The sequence below is a fragment of the Capra hircus genome, chromosome 1, assembly GCF_001704415.2.
Source record: "Capra hircus breed San Clemente chromosome 1, ASM170441v1, whole genome shotgun sequence".
Taxonomy (NCBI): domain Eukaryota; kingdom Metazoa; phylum Chordata; class Mammalia; order Artiodactyla; family Bovidae; genus Capra; species Capra hircus.
The window spans coordinates 68068069-68083938 of NC_030808.1; the positions used below are offsets into that span (position 1 = coordinate 68068069).

At 35.9% G+C, this 15870-nt stretch overlaps 1 protein-coding gene across 1 annotated transcript in view; it reads right to left on the bottom strand.

Annotated features, from left to right (window-relative positions):
* CCDC14 (coiled-coil domain containing 14) overlaps window positions 1177-15870 on the bottom strand; it is a 46657-nt gene continuing 31963 nt past the window's right edge. The window contains exons 11-13 of the mRNA XM_005675042.3: window positions 7874-8092; window positions 7668-7800; window positions 1177-3423 (exon numbers count right to left, since the gene is read on the bottom strand). Coding sequence (XP_005675099.2) covers window positions 2502-3423; window positions 7668-7800; window positions 7874-8092 — 1274 coding nt within the window. The 3' untranslated portion in view covers window positions 1177-2501. The remainder of the gene's footprint in view (window positions 3424-7667; window positions 7801-7873; window positions 8093-15870) is intronic.

A 15870-nucleotide genomic window follows, 5' to 3' on the forward strand; every position in this document is an offset into this window, starting at 1 on the left:
AACACTGACTTTATTTTAGGAGGCTCCAAAATCACTGCAGATGGTGACTGCAGCCATGAAATTAAAGACGCTTACTCCTTGGAAGGCAAGTTACGACCAACTGAGACAGCATATGAAAAAGCAGAGACATTACTTTGGCAAAAAAGGTCCGTTTAGTCAAGGCTATGGTTTTTCCAGTGGTCATGTATAGATGTGAGTTGGACTATAAAGAAAGCTGAGTGCCAAAGAACTGATGCTTTTGAACTGTGGTGTTGGAGAAGACTCTTGAGTCCCTTGGACTTCAAGGAGATCCAACCAGTCCATCCTAAACATCAGTCCTGGGTGTTCATTGGAAGGACTGATGTTGAAGCGAAACTCCAATATTTGGACTCCTGATGTGAAAAACTGACTCATTGGGAAAGACCCTGTTGCTGGGTGGGATTGGGGGCAGGAGGAGAAGGGGACAACAAAGGATGAAATGGTTGGATGGTATCACCAACTCAATGGACATGAGTTTGGGTAAGCTCCAGGAGTTGGTGATGGACAGGGAGGCCTGGCGTGCTGCAGTTCATGGGGTCACAAAGAGTCGGACACGACTGAGTGACTGAACTGAACTGACTGGCTCAGTGGTAGAATCCACCTACAATGCAGGAGATGTGGGTTTGATACCTGTGTCAGGGAGATTCCTTGGAGGAAGAGATGGCCACCCACTCCTGTATTCTTTCTGGGAAAATCCCATGGACAGAGGAGCCTGGCAGGCTATAGTCCATGGGGTTGCAAAGAGTTAGACATGACTGAGCATAGCTCATGCTTGCTTGCTACCATACTGGGGCTTCTTTCTACTTTAAATTTCTATGAAAGTCATTGTCTATTCCCTCAATTTTGCTAGGATCATATTCCATCTTAAAGTTTAACCAAATTCTTTCATGTTTTTGTGACATGTATGTGTCTTTTACCAAATAAACAGTAAGCTCCTGGTAAAGGTCCCTTGGGGATGTTCCAGTCTCATTTGCTATTCAATCAAATTATTAATCCGAGATAACTGGACCTGTAAATATTTAAAAGTTTTCCTTGCATGTAAAGATACCATCTTATATTAACGGTAAAAGAGGACAATCTTCTTGAAAATCCCATGATAATTTTAAGAATTTACTTCTGCATATGCATATGAATAACAACTGAATATTTAGGCACAGACATATGACACAACTTCCTTCCTTGCTTTACTATTTTGCATTTCTGAACTGTACTTCTCAACTTGTGTGTTCAAGGCTTGTGAACTACTACCTCCACATAAACTAAGGAATTAATTTATGAATACTAGAAGAAATTATAAATAGACAATTCTGTATAAACAGCTTAAAATTCATTTAATATTTAGGCCTAAGAAATCTTTCTATAAAATCTGAACATGTTAAAGAGATTCTATCTGGGTCTCTAGAAGTTGTAGCCCCAACACTTAAAAACAGCAGGAGGTGGTTTTGGGACCAGCAGAACACTCTAATGCTAAAGCCTGCCCAAGCAGCAAATAAAATGACACCAGGCAGGTGACTTGTATGAAGTATCAGGCATAGTACACTATGCAGCTTTCTAAGAGTTAAAATGTGCTATTTACATGGAAGGAGATAACACCAAATAGTTAGGAAGTGCTAGTTTAGAGAAGCAGAGACCAACCTAACCCATATTATTTACAGAACAGAAAATGCTCTCAGCTGAAGTGCTGGGGGAAAAAAAATTGGCCCAGAAAAGCAGAATTACAATCAGTACAAGATTTATAAAATCCATCATGTTCAAATATAATGACAAAAAACAAATAAACACTTATTTAAAAAAACAAATTTACAAAACCAAAACCTATCTTAGCATTTTTTAAAATTAGTCTGACTTTACTTTTTAATGATCTTCAGTGTATCTGTGACAAAAATAAGTAAAAGTGCTAAAGTGTTAAGAGACCATATGCTAACTTAGGATGTTATCTGTATTTTTTAAGACCAATCAACGTTTGTTTTTTTTAAATGGAGATACTGGCCCTTTTTCTCTTAAAATAAATGTTTATATGTCTCACCAACACCACCAGCCTGTAGCACAGAACATCACACATTAAAACACAATGCCATTAAAAAACAAACAGGAATCCTGAAAGAGAGAAAAAAAAAAAACCTCTAGGTTTAATATAGTAAATTGTACCCAGAGACTCCCTTCCTATTATCCTTTAGAACAACCAGAAATTCCTTCCAACCTGCATTCTTAGCCCAGCAGAGTAAGAATAAACTCTAATAAATAAATAGTAAATTTTATTTATAATACAGTATTTTTCTAGTAACACACAACTTTCTTAACAAATGTCAGTTTCTTAAGATGACTTTTTATAAGCTCTAGTGTCAATATATTCCAATGATAAATGTATTATTCATACAATTTATTTCACACATAATATAAAACTTTTCTCTAAAGAAATTTAAAATATACATTCAATGTAGCCAAGTTCTATTCTTAAAAACAACTTTTCCTTTCTTCTGAGCTTACTTCTGCAGAAGACCAGTCCTTAAGGACTTCTGGAGTCTGGCAATGTTGGCGTCCAGTGCTGCAAGGCCATTTCGGAAGTCTTGCTCATCACGAGACGTGAACGTGGAAAAAGAAGAGATGCTCCAGTCAGAAGGTAAGTCAGAATTTAAAAAGCTACCATCAGAGACTGCACTGCTTTTCACCTGAACGTTGCTGTTCTGACAAGCGGAGGGGCTGTGACAGACCGCCAACTCCTCCTCAGTGGCAGGAGGAATCTTACAAATGGCTTCCTTTATTTTCTTGAGAAGCTGCTTATCCTCCCTATCAGCTGTTCTGGAAAGTTTCTCAGGTGCTTCTTCCTTTTTGCAAGAGGAACAAACTCCAGGTGCACACAGTGTATTTTCTTTTTCAGCAACAAGTCCACTGACCGGTTGCGGTGGAGCTACACTGATCTGGGCCTGGGGGGATAATCTCTTAGACAGTGGCGATTTCTTTTTAGGAGTGCTTCTAGCAAATGGAATGTAAATTGTTTTATCCAAGTTATGCTCATCTTCTACTAAGGTCGTAATTTCACTTGCCTCATCAGAATCCTGTTTTGAAAGGGCAGGAACAATTCCAGGGGCTGATACCTCCTCCATACTCCTAGTATTACTGTGCTGAGGGCCTTTGGAGGGCAGAACATTTTCATAAGGTCTATCTGGCACCATGTTTTCCTCATTGGCAACTGTAGAAAGAGGCTCTGGATGTGTAATAAGAGTGTGATCTGGTTCTAACTTACTTAGGTAGCTCATTATGGAAGTGTGAGCAGGGATCGGGTCATGTTGATGTTGCTTTTCATAAATGTTCAGAAGTGATTTGGTAAGATTATTCCCAGGCTTGCAGCGAGCAGTGTCCATACTAAGATCTGAGAGAAGCTTTGCCATACTGCTCTGTAAAGTTCTGTTAAGAAGAATTTAGTACACTAATTATTTCTTTTTACCCATTTGTTTCATTTACTTACATATTCCTCTCATCTTTAAAAGAAAGTATCTGAGGCAAGCACCTGGTTCTTAATATGGAAAAAAGCAACTAAAAGCACAAAATCACATATGTTCTGGAAAGAGTAAATTAAAGTAACAATTGATAAAAGATCTTAGTCTGCATCAAATCTAATACTATTATATCTAAAAATGGAGGCTCAGAAAAAATTTTCTCTTAAGGTAGAGATGCTTTATTCTTGAGCAACACTGCAAAACGGTAAATATACTACCCATTTGTTAGTGGATTGTGTTAGTCACTATTACTCTACATTGAAAACATATATGGAAAGGATATTGGAACAATACTGGTGAAAAAAAGGATAGTTAGACATAATTTAATTATCTAGTATAATTAGGTATAACTGACAGCTAGATTCCAGGGAAAGTGTGATATAAGGAAAATCACACAGGGTTTGAAGTCAGACAGAAATTGGTTCATATCCTAGCACTATTGCTAGCTGTGATCTTGAGCAAGCTGTTCAACCTTTCTGAATCTCAAGTTCCTCAACTGCAAAAATGAAGATAACTACTTCACATTTAGAATGAACATTAAATAAGATAAAATAATAAAACATAAGGGTAAAGTGCTTAGCACAGTTTCCATCTGGTGACAGCTTTTATTAGTAGTCCTGTTAAAACCATTTTATACCAAGACTTTAGTCTATTTGAATGGAATCATATATATTCTTATATATAGATAAGAAAAAGAAACATACCAATTTAAAGATACAAAGAACATTAATAGGTAATTTTTTTTAAAAAGATTATAATGTGTCAATAAGTATGTTTTAAAGTTTGACTTCTATCAGAGAAATTAAAATTTTTAAAATATGATTTTTTTTGGCCTATCAAGCTAACATAGGAAAATAAGAATATCCATTGTTAAAAAGGCTTGGAGAGGCAAAGTGGGAGTGTACACTCTCCTAGCAAAATAGCATTATATCAGAAATCTTAAAAGACTTTTATATTCCACACCTTTAGACCCACCAAGTTGCACTTCTAGGAATTTAACCTACTGATATTCACCAATAGGCTGCACCCAAAGATATATTTACAAAGACATAGTTTATAACAGAAAATTGATGAACTTAATATCTTTATCTTCAAATACTGTGGACTGGTTCAGGTATATTACATTCTTACTACATCATAGCCATTTTTTATAGTCATTTGTAAAGAATATTTATTGATAGGAAAATGTTCATTATACAAGGTTAAATTTAAAAGAGTAGCCATAAGCAACACAGTAACAATACTATTTTTGTAAAAACAGTTACACACGTCCAAATAAAATACTAAAAGGAAATCTCTGTATGAAACAGTTAGCAGTGATTATATTAATATCTTTGGATATAGAATAAGTGATTCTTTTCCTACAAAAGGAGAAAAAGTTCTTTCCCAACCTGGCATACACTGTCATCTTAAATATGCTATGTCTTGAGTTCTGATTGCCCTTCAAATGGCAATGGCTCCAGCCACTTTTTTTCATACCTCTTTCAAGAAGCTAACGAGCTACTATTAAAAGATAAAACGTATGCCATAGAAACCATCTTTAAAGAAGTGCTGTAATGAGCAATGACCACTAGTTAATTCAACCAGACAGCATACTGACACTTTTATTTTCATTTATTTTTGGAAAAGAAATCCTTATGTTGAAGTTCCTTTTCAGACTTAAATAAAAATATTATCTTTGCTCTGTACAAAATTCACAATACAAAAAGGGACATGTAATAAAGAGTTTAATCTCTGGAAATTAAATGCAATCATTAAGTTTCTCATGTGTAAACAAATGTGACTTACAACTGTCTTTGAAATTAAAAGAAAAATCTCTGTAAATAAAGAGATAAAACTATGCCAAAATTTTAAAGGAAGCAATACAAGCACCTAAATAGCTACAAAGTAGATATATCTGCGTTTCTATTACATGAGACTCAGCTAAACACAATCGTTTTTAATGCCTGGAAAACTGGTGCGTTTTCATAATAAAAATGTAAAGTCCTTTCTCGGCTATTTATAAAACTATACTAATTTAAATAAATATCAGCACTTGTATGAGTGCTCTTAGAAACTATCAGAAGAATATTTACTACTTTTTTACTGAAAAATATATTAATTTTCCTCACATTTTAATGGTACTATAACCTGCATTCTAGTAAAATCTAAAAAATGTAATAAAGATGTATTTCAAAACTATTGAAAGTTGGAGAAGAAATGGTTTAGGAAATTTGTTTAGCACTTGTATGTGAAACTTCTAGCTCCATTATCCCTCCCCAGTAGTCTGAGAAAGGCATTTAAAATTTTTGTCAAATCTCTGAGACTATTTAACACATGCAAAAAAAAAAAATGCACACACACACACACAGAGACACATACATATCTGACTGAGGTTACATGGCTATAGGAAAAAGAGATGGGGTAGGCGAACACGAAGGTTTATCTGTATTGTCAAGTGTTGTTGACTTATGCTCTAATGTCAGAAGTAAAACGGAAACTGTCACAGTAGCCCAGCTATAGTACTGGGAATATTCCTAATTAACTGAATTGCCCAAGTCACCAATGTGGGTGAATTTTGACAACCAAGCTCAAAGAGTATTTTTTGTCTGTTTTGCTCTTAAATTTAAAGGGCAACTTGATCTGAGTAAATCCTAGCATTTTTCTGGACATTTCTTAGAAATAAAATCATAAAATATGTGGTTTTTTGTGATTAACTTCTTTTACCATAAATACTTAAAGATAACAAAGTTTTTACCCTAAATTACTCCTCAGAAAAGAGAAGATGCTTTTCTTTAGAGACCTTATAAAGACTTTCATAAGAAGGGGCATCCTCATAAATAACTTGGAAAAAGAGTGGTATAACCCAATATTCCAGAAACTCTGACCAGAGCCTAATTAACACTACACGGATACAAGAAGTACATTTTGTTTTTCTCACTGTTCAATAAAAGCTTGAGTGAAATTATTCTGTAAAAGATGAATGTGGGGAGAAGCAATATTTCTATATTAACATAGCTTATATAAAGTCATTTCAAATGTGTTTACAAAACTAATAAATATTCTTTATATATATATATATATATATATATATATATAAATATATATATACGTATAGGCTTCCCTGGTAGCTCATTAGTAAAAGAATCCATCTGTAATGCAGGAGACGTAGGTTTGATCTCTGGGTCAGGTAGATCCCCTGGAAAAGGAAATAGCTACCCATTCCAGTGTTCTTGCCTGGGAAAATAGAGGAGCCTGGCAGGCTACAGTCCTGCCAAGACTGCAAGAGTCAGATACAGCTTAGTGACTAAACCACCACCATGTATCTATGTATCATTTATTCTCCAGAAGTTTATAACTCAAAGTGGGGAAAAAAGTGTATAATGCAAAATGGATCTTTTCATTTGAAATACAAAGAAGATTGTTTTATATTCAGGATTGCTTTATATTTAGAACTATGACTTTCCAGGATCAGTCAAAAGCATGGTCAGATCTGATGATATATAATTTAGGCCTAAAATAACTGACTTCTCTAGGATTTAGAAAATCAGTTGAAAATCCAATTTTTGTCAACCACCTCAAGAGAAAACTGAACTTTATAAAAGAATATCATATAAAAATTGAGTGAGGTGGTTTTATTTATTTAACACATGTTAAGGAACAAAGGAATCTTAGAAATTATTGTCAAATCCCTCATTTTACTAATGCAGTGAATAAGGTTCAAAGAGGCTAAATAACTTACCCAAGATCTGATGAATGAGGGCTTACTGTGCTAAATGCTTTTCATGAATGATTTCTTAGCCCTCTTATCAACCCTAATCATGCCCCCACTTTACAACTAAGGTTTAGAAAGGTTAACTATCTTGCTCAAAGTCATACAGCTAATAAATGATAGAGCTGGAATTCCACTCAGGTGTCTCTGGCTTCAGAGAGTTCTTAACCACTTGCTAAACAAGTCTTCAGCTCTTCATCAGAGTTCTTTGCCTGGAATTACATGCTTTAAAAAAGAATTTAGCCACGTTTGAAATTTAACTGGAACAGAAGAAAAATATCCTTAGAAATTAGCAAAAACAGAGAAAAGGATAAGGTTTAAGAAGGCAGGTCTGAAATTTTTTGAAGTTTATAAATACACCTAACAAAAGGCATAAATTATTCAAATAATGTCAACATCACCTGGTTAATTCTCTCAGTCGAGTCACCTCGGCATCACGCTGGCGTAATGTTATTCCCAATATCTGATTTTCCTTTTCAGCAGCTTCTAACTTAAACTGGGAGCTTTTCACATTGACTAAGGCTTCCTCCAATTCTAAAACAACAAAAAGTTTCAGTTTCAGTATTACTTTTTAAAAAGTGACTGTGACTACAGTTCAAACACATACCAATTTTCATTCTTGTTGTCTCAATGTCAAATTGCTGTTTATTTTCAAGTAAAGTTTGATCTTTCTCTTTAAATATACCAGCAATTTTTTTGTTTTCATCTTTCTGATTTTCTATCACTTTTAACAGCTCTTCATTTTTACTCTGCAATAATTCCTGGCTCTTTAATGACTCCTGTAATTGATTTTGCAGTGACTTGTTCAATGATTGAAGAGAAAACACTGTAAGACAAAATAGATCACATAATTATTACCTCAATTAAAAAGTATAAACCTGGGGGCAAGGTGTCCTGTCGGGTGAGGAAGCTTCTGCTGGAAGATGCAACTCAAAATTTAAACTGAACTACCGAGTGCAGCTCTGCTTCATCACCCAGGAGCAGTTCTTTGCCACGGGGCTGCTCTCACTCCCCAATCCAAAGTCTCTGTGGCTGGAGGTACATCCCGCTGGGGAGGAGACAGATTGACGGTGACCAACGAGATCAGGCCCTGAGCCTTTGGAGTGGGAGCACTGACTCCAAGACCGTAAACTACCAGAGAACTAACCCTAAGGGGTATCAAATAGTGAGAACTCACACAAAGGAAACCACTTGAATACAAGACCCGGCATCATCCAACCACCAGTAGCACCCTGTGCAGGACACCTCTAAACAACAAACAAACAAAAAAATACAAACCCAACCATCAGCAAACAGGATTACCACCTCACTCACCCTTGCCCATGAGAGGAAAATCAAACAAATAAACAAACGAACAAAAACTCAGCATAAATCTCACCCTATTTAAAGCTTACACAAACCACTGGACCAACTTTAGGAAGGCAGAAACCAAAAGGAAGAAAGAATTCAACCTTAAAGCCTGAGAAAAGAAGACCTCAAACACAATAAGTTAAAAAAAAAAAAGAACAGGCAGAGAAATACTACATAAATGAACAAACTAGAAACACAGAAGTCCAAATAAATGAAGAGGAAATAGGCAAACTACCTGAAAAAGAATTCAGAATAACGATAGTAAAGATGATTAAAAAAAAAAAACCTTGAAAACAAAATGGAGAAAATGCAAGAATTAATTAACAAAGACCTAGAAGAACTAAAGAATAAACATACAGAAACAAGACAATTACTGAAATTAAAAATACTCCAGAAGGAATCAACAGCAGAATATCTGAAGCAGAAGAATGAATCAGTGAGCTGGAAGATAAAACAGTGGAAATAATTTCTGAAGAGCAGATAGAGCAAAAAGAATGAAAAGAACTGAGGACAGTCTCAGAGACCTCTGGGACAATATCAAACACACCAACATTCAAATTACAGGGGTCCCAGAAGAAGAGAAAAAGAAAGTGTATGAGAAAATTTTTGAAGAGATTATAATTGAAAATTTCCCCAACATGGTAAAGGAAATAGTCAACTAAGTCCAAGAGGCACAAAGGGTCCCATACAGGATAAACCCAAGGAGAAACACATCAAGACACATACTAATCAAACTAACAAAGACTAAACACAAAGAAAGAATATTAAAAGCAGCAAAGGAGAAGCAACAAGTAACATACAAAGGAAACCCCATACGCTTAACAGCTGATCTTTCAGCAGAAACTCTGCAGGTCAAAAGGGAATGGCAGGATATAGTTTAAGCACTGAAAGGGTAAAAATCTACAACCAATTTACTGTCCCTGGCAAGGATCTCATTCAAAATTGATGGAGAAATAAAAAGCTTTTCAGACATGCAAAAGTAAGAATTCAGTACCACCAAACCAGCTTTACAACAAATGTTAAACTGACTTATATAGTCAAGAAATACAAGAGAAGAAAAAGATCCACAAAATCAACCCCGAATAATTAAGAAAATGGCAATAGGAATATATATATCAATAACTACTTTAAATGTAAATGGATTAAATGCTCCAACCAAAAGACATAAACTGGCTGAATGGATACAAAAACAAGACCCATACAGAAACCCACTTCAGACCTAAAGACACATATAGACTGAAAGTAAGAGGAGGGAAAAATATATTCCATCCAAACGGGAAGCAAAAGAAAGCTGGAGTAGCAATCCTCATATCAGACAAAATAGACCTTAAAATAAAGATTACAAGAGATAATGATTACATGATACAAGATTACATAATGATCAAGGGATCAATCCAAGAGGAAGACATAACAATTGTAAATAACTATGCACCCAACATAGGAGCACCTCAATACATAAGACAAACACTAACAGACATAAAAGGAGAAATTAACAGTAACACAATAACAGTAGGAGACTTTAACACCCCACTCACACCAATGGACAGATCATCAAAACAGAAAATTAATAAGGAAACACAAGTCTTAAATGATACATTAGATGAGATGGATCTCATTGATATCTTCAGGACATTCCATCCAAGCGCAGAAGAATACACCTTCTTCTCAAGTGCACATGGAACATTCTCCAGGGTAGACCACATCTTGGGTCACAAATCAAACCTCAGTATGTTTAAGAAAATTGAAATTGTATCAAGCATCTTCTCTGACCACAATGCTATGAGAGTAGATATCAATTACAAGAAAAAAAAAACTGTAAGAAACACAAACACATGGAGATTAAAGAACATGCTTTTAAACAATCAACAGGTTACTGAAGAAAGCAAAAGGGAAATCAAAAAATTTCTAGAAACAAATGACAGTGAAAACAACAACTCAAAACCTATGGGATGCAGCAAAAGCAGCCCTAAGAGGGAAGATATACAATCCTACCTCAAGAAACAGGAAAAACATCAAATAGACAACCTAACTTTACACCTAAAACAACTGGAAAAGAAGAACCAAAAAAAACCCCAAAATTAGTAGAAGGAAAGAAATCGTAAAGATCCGAGCAGAAATAAACGAAAAAGAAATGAAGGAAACAATAGTAAAGATTAATAAAACTAAAAGCTGGTTCTTTGAGAAGATAAACAAAATCGACAAATCTTTAGCCAGACTCATCAAGAAAAAAGAGAGAAGAATCAAATGAACAAAATTAGAAATGAAAAAGGAGAGATTACATCAAACAATGTAGAAATACAAAGGATTATAAGAGACTATTATGAACAACTATACAGCAGTAAAATGGGTAGCCTGGAAGAAATGGACAGATTCTTAGAAAAGTTCAATCTTCTAAGACTGAACCAGGAAGATAGAAATTATGAACAACCCAAATACAAGCAGTGAAATTGAAACTGTGATAAAAAATCTCCCCAAAAACAAAAGCCTAGGACCAGATGGCTTCACAGGAGAATTCCATCAAACATTCAGAGAAGAGCTAATGCCCATCCTTCTAAAACTCTTTTAAAAAAAATTGCAGAGGAAGGAACACTTTCAAATTTATTTGCTGATGCCACCATCACCCTGATACTAAAACCAGACAAAGACAACACAAAAGAAGAAAACTATAGGCCAATATCACTGATGAACATAGATGCAAAAATCCTCAACAAAATCTTAGCAAACAAAATTCAGCAACACATCAAGAAGCTCATACACCATCATCAAGTTGGGTTTATTCCAGGAATGCAAGGATTCTTCAATATATGCAAATCAATTTACGTGATACACCATATTAACAAACTGAAAGATAAAAACCGTATGATAATCTCAATAGATACAGAAAAAGCATGTATTTTTGCTTTTGACAAATTTGACAAAATTCAGCACCCATTTACAATTAAAACTCTTCAAAAACGGGCATAGAAGGAACCTACCTCAACATAGGAAAGGCCATATATAATAAGCCTACAGCAAACATTATTCTCCATGGTGAAAAACTGAAAGCATTCCCCCTAAGATCAGGAACAAGACAAGGGTGTCCACTTTCACCACTATTATTCAATACAGTTCTGGAAGTCCTAGCTACAGCAATCAGGGAAGAAAAAGAAATTAAAGGAATCCAGATCGCAAAAGAAGAAGTAAAGCTCTCACTGTTTGCAGATGACATGATACTGTACACAGAAAACCCCAAAGACAGTATCAGAAAATTACTTTGCTAAATTGGTGAATTTAGCAAAGTTGCAGGATACAAAATCAATACACAGAAATCACTTGCATTTCCATATACTAACAATGAAAATTCAGAAATAGAAATTAAGAAATCAATCTCATTCACCACTGCAACAGAATTAAATATCTAGGAATAAACTTAACTAAGGAGACAAAAGAAATGTACACAGAAAATTATAAGACTGATGAAATAAATCAAAGATGGGATAAACAGATGGATATGTTACCCATGTTCCTGGGTAGAAAGAATCAATACTGTGAAAATGACTATACTACCAAACGCAATCTACAGATTCAATGTGATCCCTAACAAATTACCTGGAGAAGGCAATGGCAACTCACTCCAGTACTCTTGCCTGGAAAATTCCAGGGACTGGGGAGCCTGGTGGGCTACAGTCTATGGGGTCACACAGAGTTGGACATGACTGAAGCAACTGAGCAGCAGCAGCAACAAATTACCAATGGCATTTTTCATGAAACTAGAACACAAAATTTCACAATTCATATGGAAACACAAAAGACCCCGAATGGCCAAAGCAGTATTGAGAAAGAAGAGTGGAGCTGGAGGAATCAACTTTCCTGACTTAAAAAATAAACTACAAAGCTACAGTCATCAAGACAGCATGGTACTGGCACAAAAACAGACACACAGACCAATGGAACAAGATAGAAAGCCCAGAAATAAACCCATGCACCTATGGGTACCTTATTTTTGACAAAGGAGGCAAGAATATACAATGGGGTAAAGACAGCCTCTTCAATAAATGGTGCTTGGAAAACTGGACAGCTACTTGTGAAAGAATGAAATTAGAACACTTCCTAACACTATACACAAAGACAAAGACAAACTCAAAATGGATTAAAGACCTAAATTAAGACCAGAGACTATAAAATTCTTAGAGGAAAACACAAGCAGAACATATGATGACATAAATCAAAGCAAGATCCTCTATGACCCACCTCCTAGAGTAATGGAAATAAAAACAAAAGTAAACAAGTGTGACCTGATTAAACTTAAAAGCTTTTGCACAGCAAAGGAAACTATAAGCAAGGGGAAAAGACAATCCTCAGAATGGGAGAAAATAATAGCAAATGAAATAACTGACAAAGGATTAATTTCCAAAATATACAAGCAGCTCATACAACTCAATACCAGAAAAACAAACCTAATCAAAAAGTGGGAAAAGGACCTAAACAGACATTCCTCCAAAGAAGACTTACAGATGGCTAACAAACACATGAAAAGATGCACGATACCGTTCATTATTAGAGAAATGCAAATCAAAACTACAATGAGATATCACCTCACACCAGTCAGAATGGCCATCGTCAAAAAATATACAAACAATAAATACTGGAGAGGGTGTGGAGAAAAGGGAACACTCTTGCACTGTTGGTGGAAATGTAAATTGATACAGCCACTATGGAAGACAGTATGGAGATTCCTTAAAAAACTAGGAACAAAACCACATGACCCAGCAATTCCACTCTTAGGCATATACACTGAGGAAACCAAAATTGAAAAAGACACATGTTCACTGCAGCACTATTTACAATAGCTAGAACATGGAAACAACCCAGATACCCTAGAAAGATGAATGGATAAAGAAGCTGTGGTACATATACACAATGGAATTTACTCTGCCACACATTTGAGTCCGTTCTGATGAGGTGGATGAACCTAGAACCTATTATAGAGTGAAGTGAGTCACAAAGAGAAAGATAAATGTAGTATTCTAACAGATATATACGGAATCTAGAAGAATGGTACTGAAGGACTTATATAGGGCAGCAATGGAAAAACAGAGAATAGACTTATGGACATGGAAAGAGGGGAGGAGAGGATGAGATGTACAGAAAGAGTAACATGGAAATTCATATTACCATATATAAAATAAACAGCCAACAGAAATCTGCTGTATGGCTCAGGAAACTCAAACAGGGGCTCTGTATCAACCTAGCGGGGTAGGTTAGGAGGGGAGATGGGAGGGAGGTTCAGGAGGGAGCGGATGTATGTGTACCTATGGCTGATTCATGTTGAGGTTTGACAGAAAACAACAAAACTCTGTAAAGCAATTATCCTTCAATAAAAAAATAAATTGAAAAGAGTAAAAACCTGGAAAAGGTCTGTTTTTAAAAGAAAGGCTTGGACTTTATTGATTTTGCTTAACAATTATATGCTTCATTAGTTCTATGTGAATACTAAATGTACTTTTTAGAAACTGATCAGCAGAAGTCGTATCTTTCTTCTCCAATTGATATTTCAGGCTTTAAATTTGTTTTAACCTTTTTTAACTAAAGAAAACAAAAGACTAATACATGTTTAACTTCTATGCAGAGTACATCATGAGAAACGCTGGACTGGAAGAAACACAAGCTGGAATCAAGATTGCTGGGAGAAATATCAATAACCTCAGATATGCAGATGACACCACCCTTATGGTAGAAAGTGAAGAGGAGCTAAAAAGCCTCTTGATGAAAGTGAAAGAGGAGAGTGAAATAGTTGGCTTAAACCTCAGCATTCAGAAAACGAAGATCATGGCATCTGGTCCCATCACTTCATGGGAAATAGATGGGGAAACAGTGGAAACAGTGTCAGGCTTTATTTGGTGGGGCTCGAAAATCACTGCAGATGGTTGACTGCAGCCATGAAATTAAAAGACGCTTACTCCTTGGAAGAAAAGTTATGATCAACCTAGATAGTATATTCAAGAGCAGAGACATTACTTTGCCGACTAAGGTCTGCCTAGTCAAGGCTATGGTTTTTCCTGTGGTCATGTATGGATGTGAGAGTTGGACTGTGAAGAAGGCTGAGCACTGAAGAATTGATGCATTTGAAGTGTGGTGTTGGAGAAGACTCTTGAGGGTCCCTTGTACTGCAAGGAGATCCAACCAGTCCATTCTGAAGATCAACCCTGGATTTCTTTGGAAGGAATGATGCTAAAGCTGAAGCTCCAGTACTTTGGCCACCTCATGCTAAGAGTTGACTCATTGGAAAAGACTCTGATGCTGGGAGGGATTGGGGGCAGGAGGAGAAGGGGACGACCCAGGATGAGATGGCTGGATGGCATCACAGACTCGATGGACGTGAGTCTGAGTGAACTCCGGGAGTTGGTGATGGACAAGGAAGCCTGGCGTGCTGCGATTCATGGGGTCGCAAAGAGTCGGACACGACTGAGCGACTGAACTGAACTGAACTGAATACATGTACAAAGTAAAAAAAATTCAACCACAAAATACCAATGACACCAAAAGATACTCAATGAAAAGTCTCCCTCTGCACCCATCTCCACTTCCCCATCAGAAGCAAGCACTATTCACTCTGATATCTTTCTGGAAAATACTTTTGCATATCATATATATTTAAACATAAATGAATCATACTATGCCCACAGTTTCTGACCTTGCCTCCCTCCCCCCATAAAACTGTTATGTATCAGCACACACATCTATCATATTCCTTTTAATGGCTATAAAAGTATATGGTACCAGTCATTTAATAACTGCAGCCTCGAGTGAAGTAGAATCTCAGCATACAGCGGTGAACAACAGAGAAATGGTTTCTGCTCTCACGGAGCTGATAGTAAATAAGTAATTATGAATAGTAAATACATGCTCTCAAGGCAATAAGAAGGGACATGGTAGAGAATAAAAAGAGAAGCTACTGAAAATAGCAACCACTAGTCTCCTCTCTCCCACCCATCCCCATCTTTTATTCACAATGGAACCAGAGTGATCTTTTCCAAAATTACTCTGATGAAGTTGAACGTCTTTATGAAGTGTATGCTCTGTCGAATGTTTGTATTTTTCTCTCCCTTTGTAAGAGATATTTCTGTATATTAGGAACATTAAGTCTTTATCATATCACGTATTACAAAAATTTCCCCATTTTGTTGATTTTTTTTAAATGCATTAAAAAAATAATAATAATAAAATGTATTTATAATTCTGCTGTGCATGAAATGAAAAAGATTTCTGGGACAT